This window comes from Pseudorca crassidens, chromosome X, assembly GCF_039906515.1.
Source record: "Pseudorca crassidens isolate mPseCra1 chromosome X, mPseCra1.hap1, whole genome shotgun sequence".
Classification (NCBI taxonomy): Eukaryota; Metazoa; Chordata; class Mammalia; order Artiodactyla; family Delphinidae; genus Pseudorca; species Pseudorca crassidens.
Genome location: NC_090317.1, coordinates 79,304,512 through 79,318,532, shown reverse-complemented (window position 1 = coordinate 79,318,532; position 14,021 = coordinate 79,304,512). Strand labels below are relative to the sequence as shown.

General features: G+C 40.1%; 1 protein-coding gene across 5 annotated transcripts in view; it reads right to left on the bottom strand.

The window, feature by feature from the left end:
• Positions 1-11,610, bottom strand: part of MTMR8 (myotubularin related protein 8) — a 248,058-nt gene extending 236,448 nt beyond the window's left edge. For 4 of the 5 annotated variants that reach the window (XR_010940111.1, XM_067724397.1, XM_067724398.1 and 1 more), the window contains exon 1: positions 11,466-11,610. Coding sequence is in view for 3 of the 5 variants with exons in the window: in XM_067724397.1 (XP_067580498.1) it covers positions 11,466-11,489 (24 nt within the window). In the remaining 2 variants the exon portion in view is untranslated. The remainder of the gene's footprint in view (positions 1-11,465) is intronic. The other variant, XM_067724401.1, reaches the window with a different exon arrangement.
• Positions 11,611-14,021: the final 2,411 nt, after the last annotated feature.

Genomic DNA, 14,021 nt, shown 5'->3' with positions numbered 1-14,021 from the left:
TTACTTTAAATGTAAATGGACTAAATGCTCCCACCAAAAGACACTGATTGGCTGAATGGATACAAAAACAAGACCCATATATATGCTGCCTACAAGGGACCAACTTCAAACCCAGAAACACACACAGACTGAAAATAAAGGGATGGTAAAATATATTCCATGCAAATAGAAACCAAAAGAAAGCTGGAGTAGCAATTCTCATATCAGACAAAATAGACTTTAAAATAAAGACTATTAGAAGAGACAAAGAAGGACACTACATAATGATCAAGGGAGCGATCCAAGAAGAAGATATAACAATTGTAAATATTTATGCACCCAACATAGGAGCACCTCAATACATAAGGCAAATGCTAACAGCCATAAAAGGAGAAATCGACAGTAACACATTCATAGTAGGGGACTTTAACACCCCACTTTCACCAATGGACAGATCATCCAAAATGAAAATAAATAAGGAAACACAAGTTTTAAATGATACATTAAACAAGGTGGACTTAATTGATATTTATAGGACATTCCATCCAAAAACAACAGAATACACATTTTTCTCGAGTGCTCATGGAACATTCTCCAGGATAGATCATATCTTGTGTCACAAATCAAGCCTTGGTAAATTTAAGAAAATTGAAATCATATCAAGTATCTTTTCCGACCACAACGCTATGGGACTAGATATCAATTACAGGAAAAGATCTGTAAAAAACACCAACACACGGAGCCTAAACAATACACTACTTAATGACAAAGTGATCACTGAAGAAATCAAAGAGGAAATAAAAAATACCTAGAAACAAATGACAATGGAGACACAACAAACCGAACCAATGGGATGCAGCAAAAGCATTTCTAAGAGGGAAGTTTATAGCAATATAAGCCCATATTAAGAAACAGGAAACATCTCAAAAAAACAACCTAACCTTGAACGTAAAGCAATTAGAGAAAGAAGAACAACAACAAAAAGCCCCGAAAGTTAGCTGAAGGAAAGAAATCATAAAAATCAGATCAGAAATAAATGAAAAAGAAATGAAGGAAACGATACCAAAGATCAATAAAACTAAAAGCTGTTTCTTTGAGAAGATAAACAAAATAGATAAATCATTAGCCAGACTCATCAAGAAAAGAAGGGAGAAGACTCAAATCATTAAAATTAGAAATGAAAAAGGAGAAGTAACAACAGACACTGCAGAAATACAAAAGATCATGAGAGATTACTACAAGAAACTCTATGTCAATAAAATGTACAACCTGGAAGTAATGGACAAATTCTTAGAAATGCACAACCTGCCAAGACTGAATGACGAAGAAATAGAAAATAAGAATAGACCAATCACAAGCACTGGAATTGAAACTGTGATTAAAAATCTTCCAACAAACAAAAGCCCACGACCTGATGGCTTCACAGGTGAATTCTATCAAACATTTAGAAAAGAGCTAAGACCTATCCTTCTCAAACTCTTCCAAAATAGACCAGAGGGAGGAACTCTCCCAAACTCATTCTACGAAGGACCATCACCCTGATACCAAAACCAGACAAGGATGTCACAAAGAAAGAAAACTACAGGCCAATATCACTGATGAACATAGATGCAAAAATCCTCAACAAAATACTAGCAAACAGAATCCAACAGCCCATTAAATGTATCATACACCATGATCAAGTGGGGTTTATTCCAGAAATGCAAGGATTCTTCAATATACGCAAATCAATCAATATCATAATCCATATTAATAAATGGAAGGAGAAAAACAATATGATCATCTCAATAGATGCAGAGAAAGCTTTCTACAAAATTCAACACCCATTTATGATAAAAACTCTGCAGAAAATAGGCATAGAGGGAACTTTCCTCAACATAATAAAGGCCATATATGACAAACCCACAGCCAGCATCATCCTCATTGGTGAAAAACTGAAAGCATTTCCACTAAGATCAGGAACAAGACAAGGTTGCTCACTCTCACCACTCTTATTCAAAATGGCTTCGGAAGTTTTAGCCACAGCAATCAGAGAAGAAAAGGAAACAAAAGGAATCCAAACTGGAAAAGAAGAAGTAAAGCTGTCACTGTTTGCAGATGACATGATACTATATATAGAGAATCCTAAAGATGCTACCAGAAAACTACTAGAGCTTATCAATGAATTTGGTAAAGTAGCAGGATACAGAATTAATGCACAGAAATATTTGGCATTCCTATACACTAATGATGAAAAATCTGAATCTGAAATCAAGAAAACACTCCCATTTACCATTGCAACAAAAAGAATAAAATATCTAGGAATAAACCTACCTAAGGAGACAAAAGACCTGTATGCAGAAAATTATAAGACACTGATGAAAGAAATTAAAGATGATACAAATAGATGGAGAGATACACCGTGTTCTTGGATTGGAAGAATCTATGTTGTGAGAATGACTCTACTACCCAAAGCAATCTACAGATTCAATACAATCCCTATCAAACTACCACTGCCATTTTTCACAGAACTAGAACAAAAAATTTCACAAAATGTATGGATACACAAAAGACGCTGAGTACCGAAAGCAATCTTGAGAACGAAAAATGGAGCTGGAGGAATCAGGCTCCCTGACTTCACGTTACAGTACAAAGCTACAGTAATCAAGACAGTATGTTACTGGCACAGAAACAGAAAGATAGATCAATGGAACAGGATAGAAAGCCCAGAGATAAACACACGCACATATGGTCACCTTATCTTTGATAAAGGAGGCAGGAATGTACAGTGGAGAAAGGACAGCCTCTTCAATAAGCGGTGCTGGGAAAACTGGACAGCTACATGTAAAAGCATGAGATTAGATCACTCCCTAACACCACACACAAAAATAAGGTCAAAATGGATTAAAGACCTAAACGTAAGGCCAGGAACTCTCAAACTCTTAGAGGAAAACATAGGCAGAACACTCTATTACATAAATCACACAGCAAGATCCTTCTTGACCCACCTCCTAGAGAAATGGAAATAAAGACAAAAATAAACAAATGGGACCTAATGAAACTTCAAAGCTTTTGCACAGTAAAGGAAACCATAAACAAGACCAAAAGACAACCCTCAGAATGGGAGAAAATATTTGCAAATGAAGCAACTGACAAAGGATCAATCTCCAAAATTTAAAAGCCGCTCATGCAGCTCAATATCAAAAAAAAACAAACAACCCAATACAAAAATGGGCAGAAGACCTAAATAGACATTTCTCCAAAGAAGATATACAGACTGCCAACAAACACATGAAAGAATGCTCAACATCATTAATCATTAGAGAAATGCAAATCAAAACTACAATGAGATATCATCTCACACCAGTCAGAATGGCCATCATCAAAAAACCTAGAAACAATAAATGCTGGAGAGAGTGTGGAGAAAAGGGAACACTCTTGCACTGCTGGTGGGAATTTGAATTGGTTCAGCCACTATGGAGAACAGTATGGAGGTTCCTTAAAAAACTACAAATAGAACTACCATATGACCCAGCAATCCCACTACCGGGCATATACACTGAGAAAGCCATAATTCAAAAAGAGTCATGTACCAAAATGTTTATTGCAGCTCTATTTACAATAGCCCGGAGATGGAAACAACCTAAGTGTCCATCATCGGATGAATGGATAAGGAAGATGTGGCACCTATATACAATGGAATATTACTCAGCCATAAAAAGAAACGAAATTGAGCTATTTGTAATGAGGTGGATAGACCTAGAATCTGTCATACAGAGTGAAGTAAGTCAGAAAGAGAAAGACAAATACCGTACGCTAACACATATATATGGAATTAAAAGAAATGTCATGAAGAACCTAGGGGTAAGACAGGAATAAAGGCACAGACCTACTGGAGAATGGACTTGAGGATATGGGGAGGGGGAAGGGTGAGCTGTGACAAAGCGACAGAGAGGCATGGACATATATACACTACCTAACGTAAGGTAGATAGCTAGTGGGAAGCAGCCACATAGCACAGGGAGATCAGGTCGGTGCTTTGTGACCGCCTGGAGGGGTGGGATAGGGAGGGTGGGAGGGAGGGATATGCAAGAGGGAAGAGATATGGGAAAATATGTATATGTATAGGTGATTCACTTTGTTATAAAGCAGAAACTAACACACCATTGTAAAGCAATTATACCCCAATAAAGATGTTAAAAAAAAACTACAAATAGAACTACCATACGACTTAGCAGTCTGACTACTGGGCATATACCCTGAGAAAATCATAATTCAAAAAGAGTCATGTACCAAAATGTTCATTGCAGCCCTATTTACAATAGCCAGGAGATGGAAGCAACCTACGTGTCCATCATTGGATGAATGGATAAAGAAGATGTGGCACATATATACAATGGAATATTTCTCAGCCATAAAAAGAAATGAAATTGAGTTATTTGTAGTGAGGTGGATGGACCTAGAGTCTGTCATACAGAGTGAAGTAAGTCAGAAAGAGAAAAAAAAATACCTTATGCTAACACAGATATATGGAGTCTAAGGAAAAAAACAAAAGGTCACGAAAAACCTAGGTGTAAGACAGGAATAAAGACACAGACCTACTAGAGAATGGACTTGAGGATATGGGGAGGGGGAAGGGTAAGCTGTGACAAAGTGAGACAGTGGCATGGACATATATACACTACCAAACGTAAAATAGATAGCTAGTGGGAAGCAGCCTCATAGCATAGGGAGATCAGCTCAGTGCTTTGTGACCACCTAGATGGGTGGGATAGGGAGGGTGGGAGGGAGGGAGATGCAAGAGGGAAGAGATACGGGAACATATGTATATGTATAACTGATTCACTTTGTTATAAAGCAGAAACTAACACAAAATTGTAAAGCAATTATACTCCAATAAAGATGTTAAAAAAAGAAAAGAAGATGTGGTACATATACAGAATGGAATATTACTCGGCCATAAAAAGAAACATGTGGGGTCATTTGTAGAGACATGGATGGACCTTGAGACTATCACACAGAATGAAGTAAGTCAGAAAGAGAAAAACAAATATCGTATATTAACACATATATGTGGAATCTGGAACAAATGCTACAGAAGAACTTGTCTGCAAGGCAGAAACAGACACACAGACATAGAGAACAAATGTATGGACACTAATGCTAAAGTGGGGGTGGGATGAACTGGGACATTGGTATAGGTATATATACACTAATATGTATAAAATAGATAACTAATGAGAACCTGCTGTATGGCATAGGGAACTCTACTTAATGCTGTGTTGTGACCTAAATGTGAAGGAAATGCAAAAAAAGAGGGGATATATGTATATGTATAGGTGATTCCCTTCACTTTACAGCAGAAACTAACACCACAATGTAAACCAACTCTACTCCAAAAAAAAAAATGTCGCCAAATATTTTAAGTAATGGGCAGAAGACCTAAATAGACATTTCTCCAAAGAAGACAGACATATGGCCAACAAACACATGAAAAGATTCACAACATCACTAATTATTAGAGAAATGCAAATCAAAACTACAGTGAGGTATCACCTCACACTGGTTAGAATGGCCATCATCAAAAAATTTACAAACAATAAATGCTGGAGAGGTTGTGGAGAAAGGGAACCCTACACTTTTGGTGGAAATGTAAATTGGTACAGCCACTACGGAGAACAGTATGGAGGTTCCTTATAAAACTAAAAATAGCAGTACCAAATGACTCAACAATCCAACTCCTTGGCATATATCTGGAGAAAACCATAATTCAAAAAGATACAGGCACCCAAATGTTCATTGAAGCACTATTTACAATAGCCAGGACATGGAAACAACCTAAATGCCTATCAACAGAGGAATGGATAAAGAAGATGTGGTGCATATATACAATGGAATATTACTCAACCATAAAAGTGAACGAAATTGCATTATTTGTAGAGACATGGATGGACCTAGGGACTGTCATACAGAGTGAAGTAAGTCAGAAAGAGAAAGAAAATATCGTATATTAACGCAGATATTTGGAATCTAGAAAAATGGTATAGATGAACTTATTTGCAAAGCAGAAATAGAGACACAGACGTAGAGAATAAACATATGGATACCAAGGGGGGAATGGGGAGTGGGATTGATTGGGAGATTGGGATTGACATATATACACTACTATGTATAAAATAGATAACTAATGAGAACAGACTGTATAGCACAGGGAACTCTACTCAAGGCTATGTGGTGATCTAAATGGGAAGGAAATCCAAGGAAGAGGGGATACATGTATATATGTGGCTGAATCACTTTGCTGTACAGCAGAAACTAACACAACATTGTAAAGCAACTATTTTCCAAAAAAAGAAAAAAGGATATTATTAGAGATGGGCAATTGCATGCTATAGCTAAGTAACAGAGGTGGTTTTCTGAAGGATGCACATTTGATCAACTTACTGGGCTTTGGTATAAGCCAACGGCCACCCTCCTCTTTCTGAAGCCACTCAAGAAACCATACTAAAATTAATACATTAAATGACTCATTGGGGGAACTGATAAAATGATAGCCTGGGGAAAACAATACTTTTGGAAACCTTCCCCCGAAATAGTAGCTGAAATATGTCAGAGGTGTCAGATCTGTCCTAAGTATAACCCAGAAAAACCTATTTATACTTCTCAGAACCACTTTCCTTTGCCTCCTGGTCCCTTTGCTATCTGTCAGCTGGGTGTTATCTACCTGTCTCCCTCTCAAGGATACAAATATGTTCTGATGATGATGTGCATGTATTCCCATTTGGTGGAAGCCTTTCCTTGCAGACGTGCAACTCCCCTTACAGTGGCCAAAATATTGTTGGAAAGGATTATTCTTTTTTTTAACATCTTTATTGGAGTATAATTGCTTTACAATGGTGTGTTAGTTTCTGCTTTATAACAAAGTGAATCAGTTATACATATACATATGTTCCCATATCTCTTTCCTCTTGCATCTCCCTCCCTCCCACACTCCCTATCCCACCCCTCTAGGTGATCACAAAGCACCGAGCTAATCTCCCTGTGCTATGTGGCTGCTTCCCACTAGCTATCTATTTTACGTTTGGTAGTGTACATATGTCCATGATAAATACCGTATGCTAACACATATATATGGAATCTAAGGGAAAAAATGTCATGAAGAACCTAGGGGTAAGATGGGAATAAAGACACAGACCTACTAGAGAATGGACTTGAGGATATGGGGAGGGGGAAGGGTAAACTGTGACAAAGTGAAAGGATTATTCTTAATTGGGGAATTCCTCTGCAATTACATAGTGATAATGGTGTCCATTTCACTGGACAAATTCTAAATGCTGTTTGTGAAATCTGGCCTATGCTACCACATTTCCACTGTGACTATCATCCTCAATCTTCTGGTGTAATGGAAAGAACAAATGACATAATCGAGACCTAACTAGCAAAAATCTCTGAGGCCTTCGGCCTTCCTTGGCCTAAATTGCTACCCATAGTTCTGGTAAACTTAATATCTATACCCTTTCGAAAACACAAACTGTAACCATTTGAAAAAATTATTGAAAAACCCATGATTCTTGACTCAGGACTATGTAAGCCCCTTCTAGTCAAGGGAGATCTTTTACATTATTGTCAAAGTCTCATTAAGGCTCTAAAAAAATGAGCACCTGGTTGAAAACTTTTTCCACAGTGAGCTCCTGGGAGATGGAGATACAGAACACCACAATTTAAAACAGTGGACTATGTTTATTGGAAAAGACATATTTTAAAGGACTCCTTACAACCCAGATAGAAGGGACCCTATTAGGTACTTTTAACCAACACCCTGTGCTGCTAAACTTAAAGGCGTTGATTCTTGGATTCATGTTTCCAATTTTTAAAAAAAGGCTTCCCCACCTGTGTGGGCCTCTGAAACAGTTGGAGACCTAAAGCTGAAAGTGATCCAGAAGTGACTCAGATGGCACCTAATGTAGATGGCTCTCCCAAGACTTTGGACAAGGCTGGTACTCTCCATGATCCTCATTGATGAAATCCCTCAAGTTACCCTCGTTCTAATTACTGTCATCATAGAGTTGTTACATCTTCTTCATTATGTAATAACTGATGAGGCACCAAATTGCCTTTCCTTCTTATAGACACACTTTCAAGGAGTGAAAATTTTCATGAATAGGTTTATGGCCAGGAATTAAAGTTTAGTGGAAATGACCCTGGCCCTTTGGTCCTTCGATTTTGACTATGAAGGACTGGAGAATTGAACTTTTGGGACTCCTCCTTGAAGTTACAGTTTTATTAATGTGCTTTACCCTATTACATACAGTAGGCATCCTCCATGAGTGGCAATTCTATCTTGCATTAACTCTGCTGGGAATAAGCCTCTGGCTCCAAGTCTTGCCCATTCGATTAATTTATTCCACTTGGTATTCTTTCACCAACCAAGACCAGGAGTTACCCTTAGTCTTCTTTATATTAAAATAGCTGACTTTTCTTGGGATACTTCCTTTACTAGAGTTATGTTATTATCTCTCTTATTATCCACCCAGGCTCCTTATGACTGGGAAAATAATGCCTTATTCTGCATTTCCCAAAGTCTAGCCATGGAGGAAATCTAAAAGACTATTGGATATGCCATCAGCACCCTAGATAATTCACTGAATACCCAGGATCCCCTTGCCTTGGCTATCTCCAATCTTACTCGTATCCCTCTACCATACCCTTTTCAGAATTCATCTATTCTCCAAGCATACCATGTTCATCTACTCAAATCCACAGTTCCCTTTCCTTGTTTGCCTTGTTTGGAACCAGATAAAACCCAGAATATTCCCATAGGAACATGTGTTCCAACGAAGCCCTTTGGTTACCTGGAAACATCAGATCCAGCTTCCAAACACCCAACTTTACTTCACTGTGCCAAGAAAAACATATTCTCATGATAACCGCCATGTATTCCTACAAGGAAGGCTTCTAGACTGCTCAAATATAACCAACACATGGTTGAATTTCACCTTTGACACCTCCTTTCTCTATGCTCCATCTATGTCTTTATTTGTGGTTGGAAGAGTAGCACCTGGGGGATGTCCTGCCCCAACACCCTAACCCCACGTTCTCAATGTGCTCTAGGACTTTTAATAGTTCCTTTGACTGTGTTAAATTCTTCAGAAATTACCAAATGGCACACACACTCTACTTTCAGCCTATGCCAAGAAACCCCTTCTGAGGGATTTCAGAGGTTCCCAAGAATTATTCAAACCATGTGGGGAGATGGAGCCATTGAAAAAATTATTCAAAATCTCTCTGCTACCATAGCAGACACAGCTAATGCCACAGCTAGAGCATTAAGTGCCCAAAAAGACTTCCTGAATTTGCTTGCTCATGTTATGTTAGATAAAAGATTTTCCTTGGATTACCTTCTTGCAGAACTTGGAAGTATCTGTGTCATCTTAAATAACACCTGTTGTACTTGGATAAATGCCTCTGGTATAGTAGAAACTCAAATTAAGATCTTAACAAAAGAAGACCAATTGACTTCATTCTGATAGTCTTAATACTCCCCTAATGTTTGATTTTTTTATTTGGTTACCCTCAAACATTGTATCTTGGTTCAAAACTGTTCTGCAAACTGGGTTATTACTCTTAATAATTGTTGTCAGCTTCTTTATATTGATAAAGTGCTTGCTTAAATTGATTACTTCTATACTTAGCCATTCTACTGCTCAGTTGATGTTCACACAAGTCGATATACTCGAGGCAGCACATCACGGTGCCTCCAATGAATTTTACAGTCCATCCATTGATTCATTCACACAACCACCCTCTAAGGGACATGATGGACCTGGAGCAGGCAACCAAGCCATTCTGGCTATGTAGGAATAAGAATTGCTCCAATGATGTTTTCTTCAGGAAAAAGCATGGGCAAAAGGGGGAAATGTGAAAAGAACTATGTCAGGAATGACTAAGACATGACCTGAGGACCTCCACGTTTGCTGCCCATGCTGGACTTTTGCTGAACACTCTAAATTAAAACTGCTAAAGAGTTGCTGAGTTGCTAAAAGGAAAGAATAATACTGAGAACTGGACTTCATCTGGACTAAGAAAACATAACTTTCCCTAGTAATGAATGAGATGCATTCCATAACTCAATCTTATGTACAGAATAATTTTACCCTCCAATCCAAATTGTTGGTAAACAACTTGTATAAGACTGCATTGATGTCCCTCTTTTCCTCTAAAAACCCTGGCCATTTCCTCTAGTGGGACACTATTCTGGTTTCTTCCAGACTTTCTGTGATCCCTGAATTGCAATTCTAAGATCCCAAATAAATTACCTTTTTGACTCTTTACAGTTAGTGGTCCATAAAGGTTGATACAAAAAAAGCTTAGTCACAAAAAAGCTTTCACACACATCTTTTTATTTAGTCCTTACAACCACCCTGTGAAGTGAGGAGAACTAATTTCATTATCCCCATTTGGTAAAGGAAGAAAGACAGTCTCAGAGAGGTTTATAAATTTGTCCAGTCATAAGCTACTAGTTGAGGGGACCAGCATTCTAACTCGAGTTTTCCGGCTTCAAAATCCGTGATCTTTCGATTACAACATACTGGGCTTTTATGTGCGTGTCAGTTAGCCTGGGCCACATCTGTTATGATGGATAGAAAAAAATTAAGCAGAGACCAGTTGTAACTCTTCTCTGATCCTCAGCCTGACAGTAGAAAGAAAACTGACTGGAGGGACGTGGAATTCGAATAGAAAGAGGCTGAAGTTGGGGAGGGAAAGAGTAGGCTCTGGAAAGAAAAGAAGTAGAAGAAGCTCTAACTGGGGGGTCAGCTATACACAGACGCCAGCTGGCCTGGCAATGTCACCTCTCGCGTTTTCCTTCCCGGCTGAGCAAGTCCAGGTCCACTCTGCTACACCTCCTTCCTTTCTCATAGCCCACCTTGGGGCTGCACAGATGTTTTTGCCCCCAAAACCCACACATGCATGCGGGGGAGCTGGGGTGGGGGTGATGGTGGTGGTCTGGGCAACTGCTGGGGCAGGTCAGGGGAGGAGTCAAGAGGAGAGTAGGGAAACACTGGATAAAGGAAGTAACTCTCCGGGAGGCAATGCCAAGCGCGGCGCTCAAGAAAGGCTGTTACAACTGCAGCGAGTGTATATAAAAGGCTGGAGTAAAGGCGTGTGTGAGGTAACGACTGGGGAGCCGGGAGGAGCTGGGGTCGGAGGGACAGGTCAGGGAGGGACCCATCAGGCAAACACCCGGCGCGGGGTCCGCGTCACGTGAGAGGACAGTTGGCACAGGACCACCTCTCCTTCGCGCCGCAGCCGCCAGCAGGCAGATCCCAAGGAGAAGAAAGTTCAGATTGGGTGAAAGGGGGTGTGAACCGAGGAATATAACTCGGGTCCCGCGCGGAAGAGGGCGTCAAAGAGCACCCTGAGAAGGCTTGAGGGGGCGTGCCTGGGCTCACGGCAGAGCACCGAGAGGGAGCCCAGGGTTCCCAGCCTCGCCAAACTCTTCTCCTTACCTTGGGCACAGTGATATGGTCCATGACCGCGGCTCCCGCCACCCGACTGCCTCACCGCTACTCAGGCTTCTGCCGCCACCACCGTTCTACTTGCCTCCTTGCCCAACCCGGGTTCCATCTCCCGCCCTACCCTACTGGATCAAGCTCTCGTCACCTGATCCTCGGGAGGCTCCTATCGCGGCACTTCGCCCATGGCTGCTCCCGCCATCTTGCTTCTTGGCAAATGCCCTTTTCTTTGGGGGAGCCTGTCAAAATGCTGTTTCTTTGGCAGGGGAAACTGTTAAATATACATTCTAGCTTTCTAAGAACACTTAGTTTAAATAAAATCCAGTGATTGTGAGCTTTTTCATATTTTTTATGTGCAAAGCTACTAGGAATGTAGACAGGAGGCAAAAGAGTGACATATTAAGCTCACAAATATTTCTAGGACTGCTTCCATTTTCTTAAGATTAAAAAACAATGACAGATTGTTCTAGCTCAGACTCCAGGTTTGGCCGGGGAGTTCTTAAGTCCCAGACTCGAGTACTGACACCCTTCTCACATCCCATGATGCTGTAAGGATTCTGAGCACCAATATCATTCCACTACTATTTAATGTTATCAGCGATGCACCAGGCAAAGATAATACAGACTGCCTTGTGGTGAAGACTGGTTTTCTGAAGAGTTTCCTGTGAGACCTTGAGCAAGTCACTGTAGAATATTTTTGAAATGGCTTATAACCATATCCTCCTTTCACTCCCCTTATCCAGGGGGAGCCTACTACCATCAATCTAGTTAAAGCCTGGACTATTACAGTAGCCTCATAACTTTTGTCATCACAGATGTGGGGAAAGGACCAAGGACCCACTGGACCACCTCTCAGATGAGATGCAGTTACTCAGTGGTGTTCTCTGAATCAGACTTGTGATGGCCAAAACAACAGTCTGGGAGTTAGAAAACCTGTTTGTTTTTTTTAACATCTTTATTGGAGTATAATTGCTTTACAATGCTGTGTTAGTTTTGGGTGTATAACAAAGTGAATCAGCTATATGTATACATATATCCCCATATCCCCTCCCTCTTGCATCTCCTTCCCACCTTCCCTATCCCACCTCTCTAGGTGGTCACAAAGCACCGAGCTGATCTCCCTGTGTGATGCAACTGCTTACCACTAGCTATCTATTTTAAATTTGGTAGTGTATATATGTCGATGGAAAACTTGGGTCTTACTCTCAGGTCTGCCACTAACTTGCTTTGTGACCTTGAGCAAATCATGTCACCTCTCTGGGCCTTAAGTTGACCAAGGTTACAATGAGGGTATTGGCCACAATTTGTAGGGTCATTTCTACCTCACTATTGTGATGTTATGGTTTGAAATATCACCTTCCCTACAAAGTGATTTTTTTCTTCTTTTAGTATCCATAACATTTGCTAGTTAAACTACTCATTCCTCATATTTTGCTTTTTTCCCTAGCCTAAAAGCCCTTCCCTCAATCCATGACCCGAGTATCCCTTCACTTCCACGTCTTCAGAAGATACTCACTGCATGCTAAACACTCCTCTCAATTGGCTCTTTTACAATCATCTTGAACTCCAGTTGCTTCATCCAATAGCTCTTCGCAGTGTTCAATCTCCATTTGTTTTGCAGCTTTTTACACTGTTGATTCATTTTCCTTTTTGACATTCTCTCTTCCGTTGGCCTTTATTGTAAAGCAGATTCATTGCCGGCATCCCTCAGTATTCCTTTTCTGCCTTCCTCCCAACTCCTCTTTGCCCTTATTTATCCATTTCCCTGGCTTCTGTCCTCAATCTTCTACTCTCTCTGTTTTCTTTCCCTTGGTAATCTTGATCTCATTCTCAAGTTATATCCTTATCTGCTGGTAGGGTACTCCCAAATTTACATCTCAAGTCCTGTGACCTTTCTCCTGTGCTCAAGTTTGGAACTTCCAACTCTCCCCTGAGAGTTCCGCTTTGGTGTTCCACCTAGCACATTAAACGCATCACGACTGAAAACAAACTCATCTTTTACACCTTCCTCCTGCCTCTTGCCCTCTCCCACTTCTGCCACCGGCTCTTTCTCAAGTTTTCTTTATCCCTAGTAATACCACCATCATATACTCAGTTACTTAGACTTTAACCTCATGTCCATGCTCTTTGGGATAGTTAAAAGGAGTATGGACTTCAAGTTAAAATTTCGACTCTGCTATTTGCTAATGGTATATGACCCCGGACACGTTACACAACATCTCTGAGTCTCAGTTTTCTCATCTGTAAACCAAGTCTAGTAAGGTGCTTGTGAGGATTCAAGGAAGTAACGTATATCAGGTATCAGGAACATCATAAGGGCACAATGAATATTGGCGGTTACCTTCCCTTCCTCAACTCAGTTATTAAATATTTCTGTTCTCCTCTCTCTCAGATGATTACCCTGCTTCCTTGTTCACTGATAAAATAGAAGGCATCAAAAAGGAACTTCCACATCCTCCCACAACCAAATCTAATTGCTGCTCTTCATGTGAACCCATATAATCTTCCTTCAATGAATCAACTGTTCCTGAGCCTTCCTAAGGCAACTCC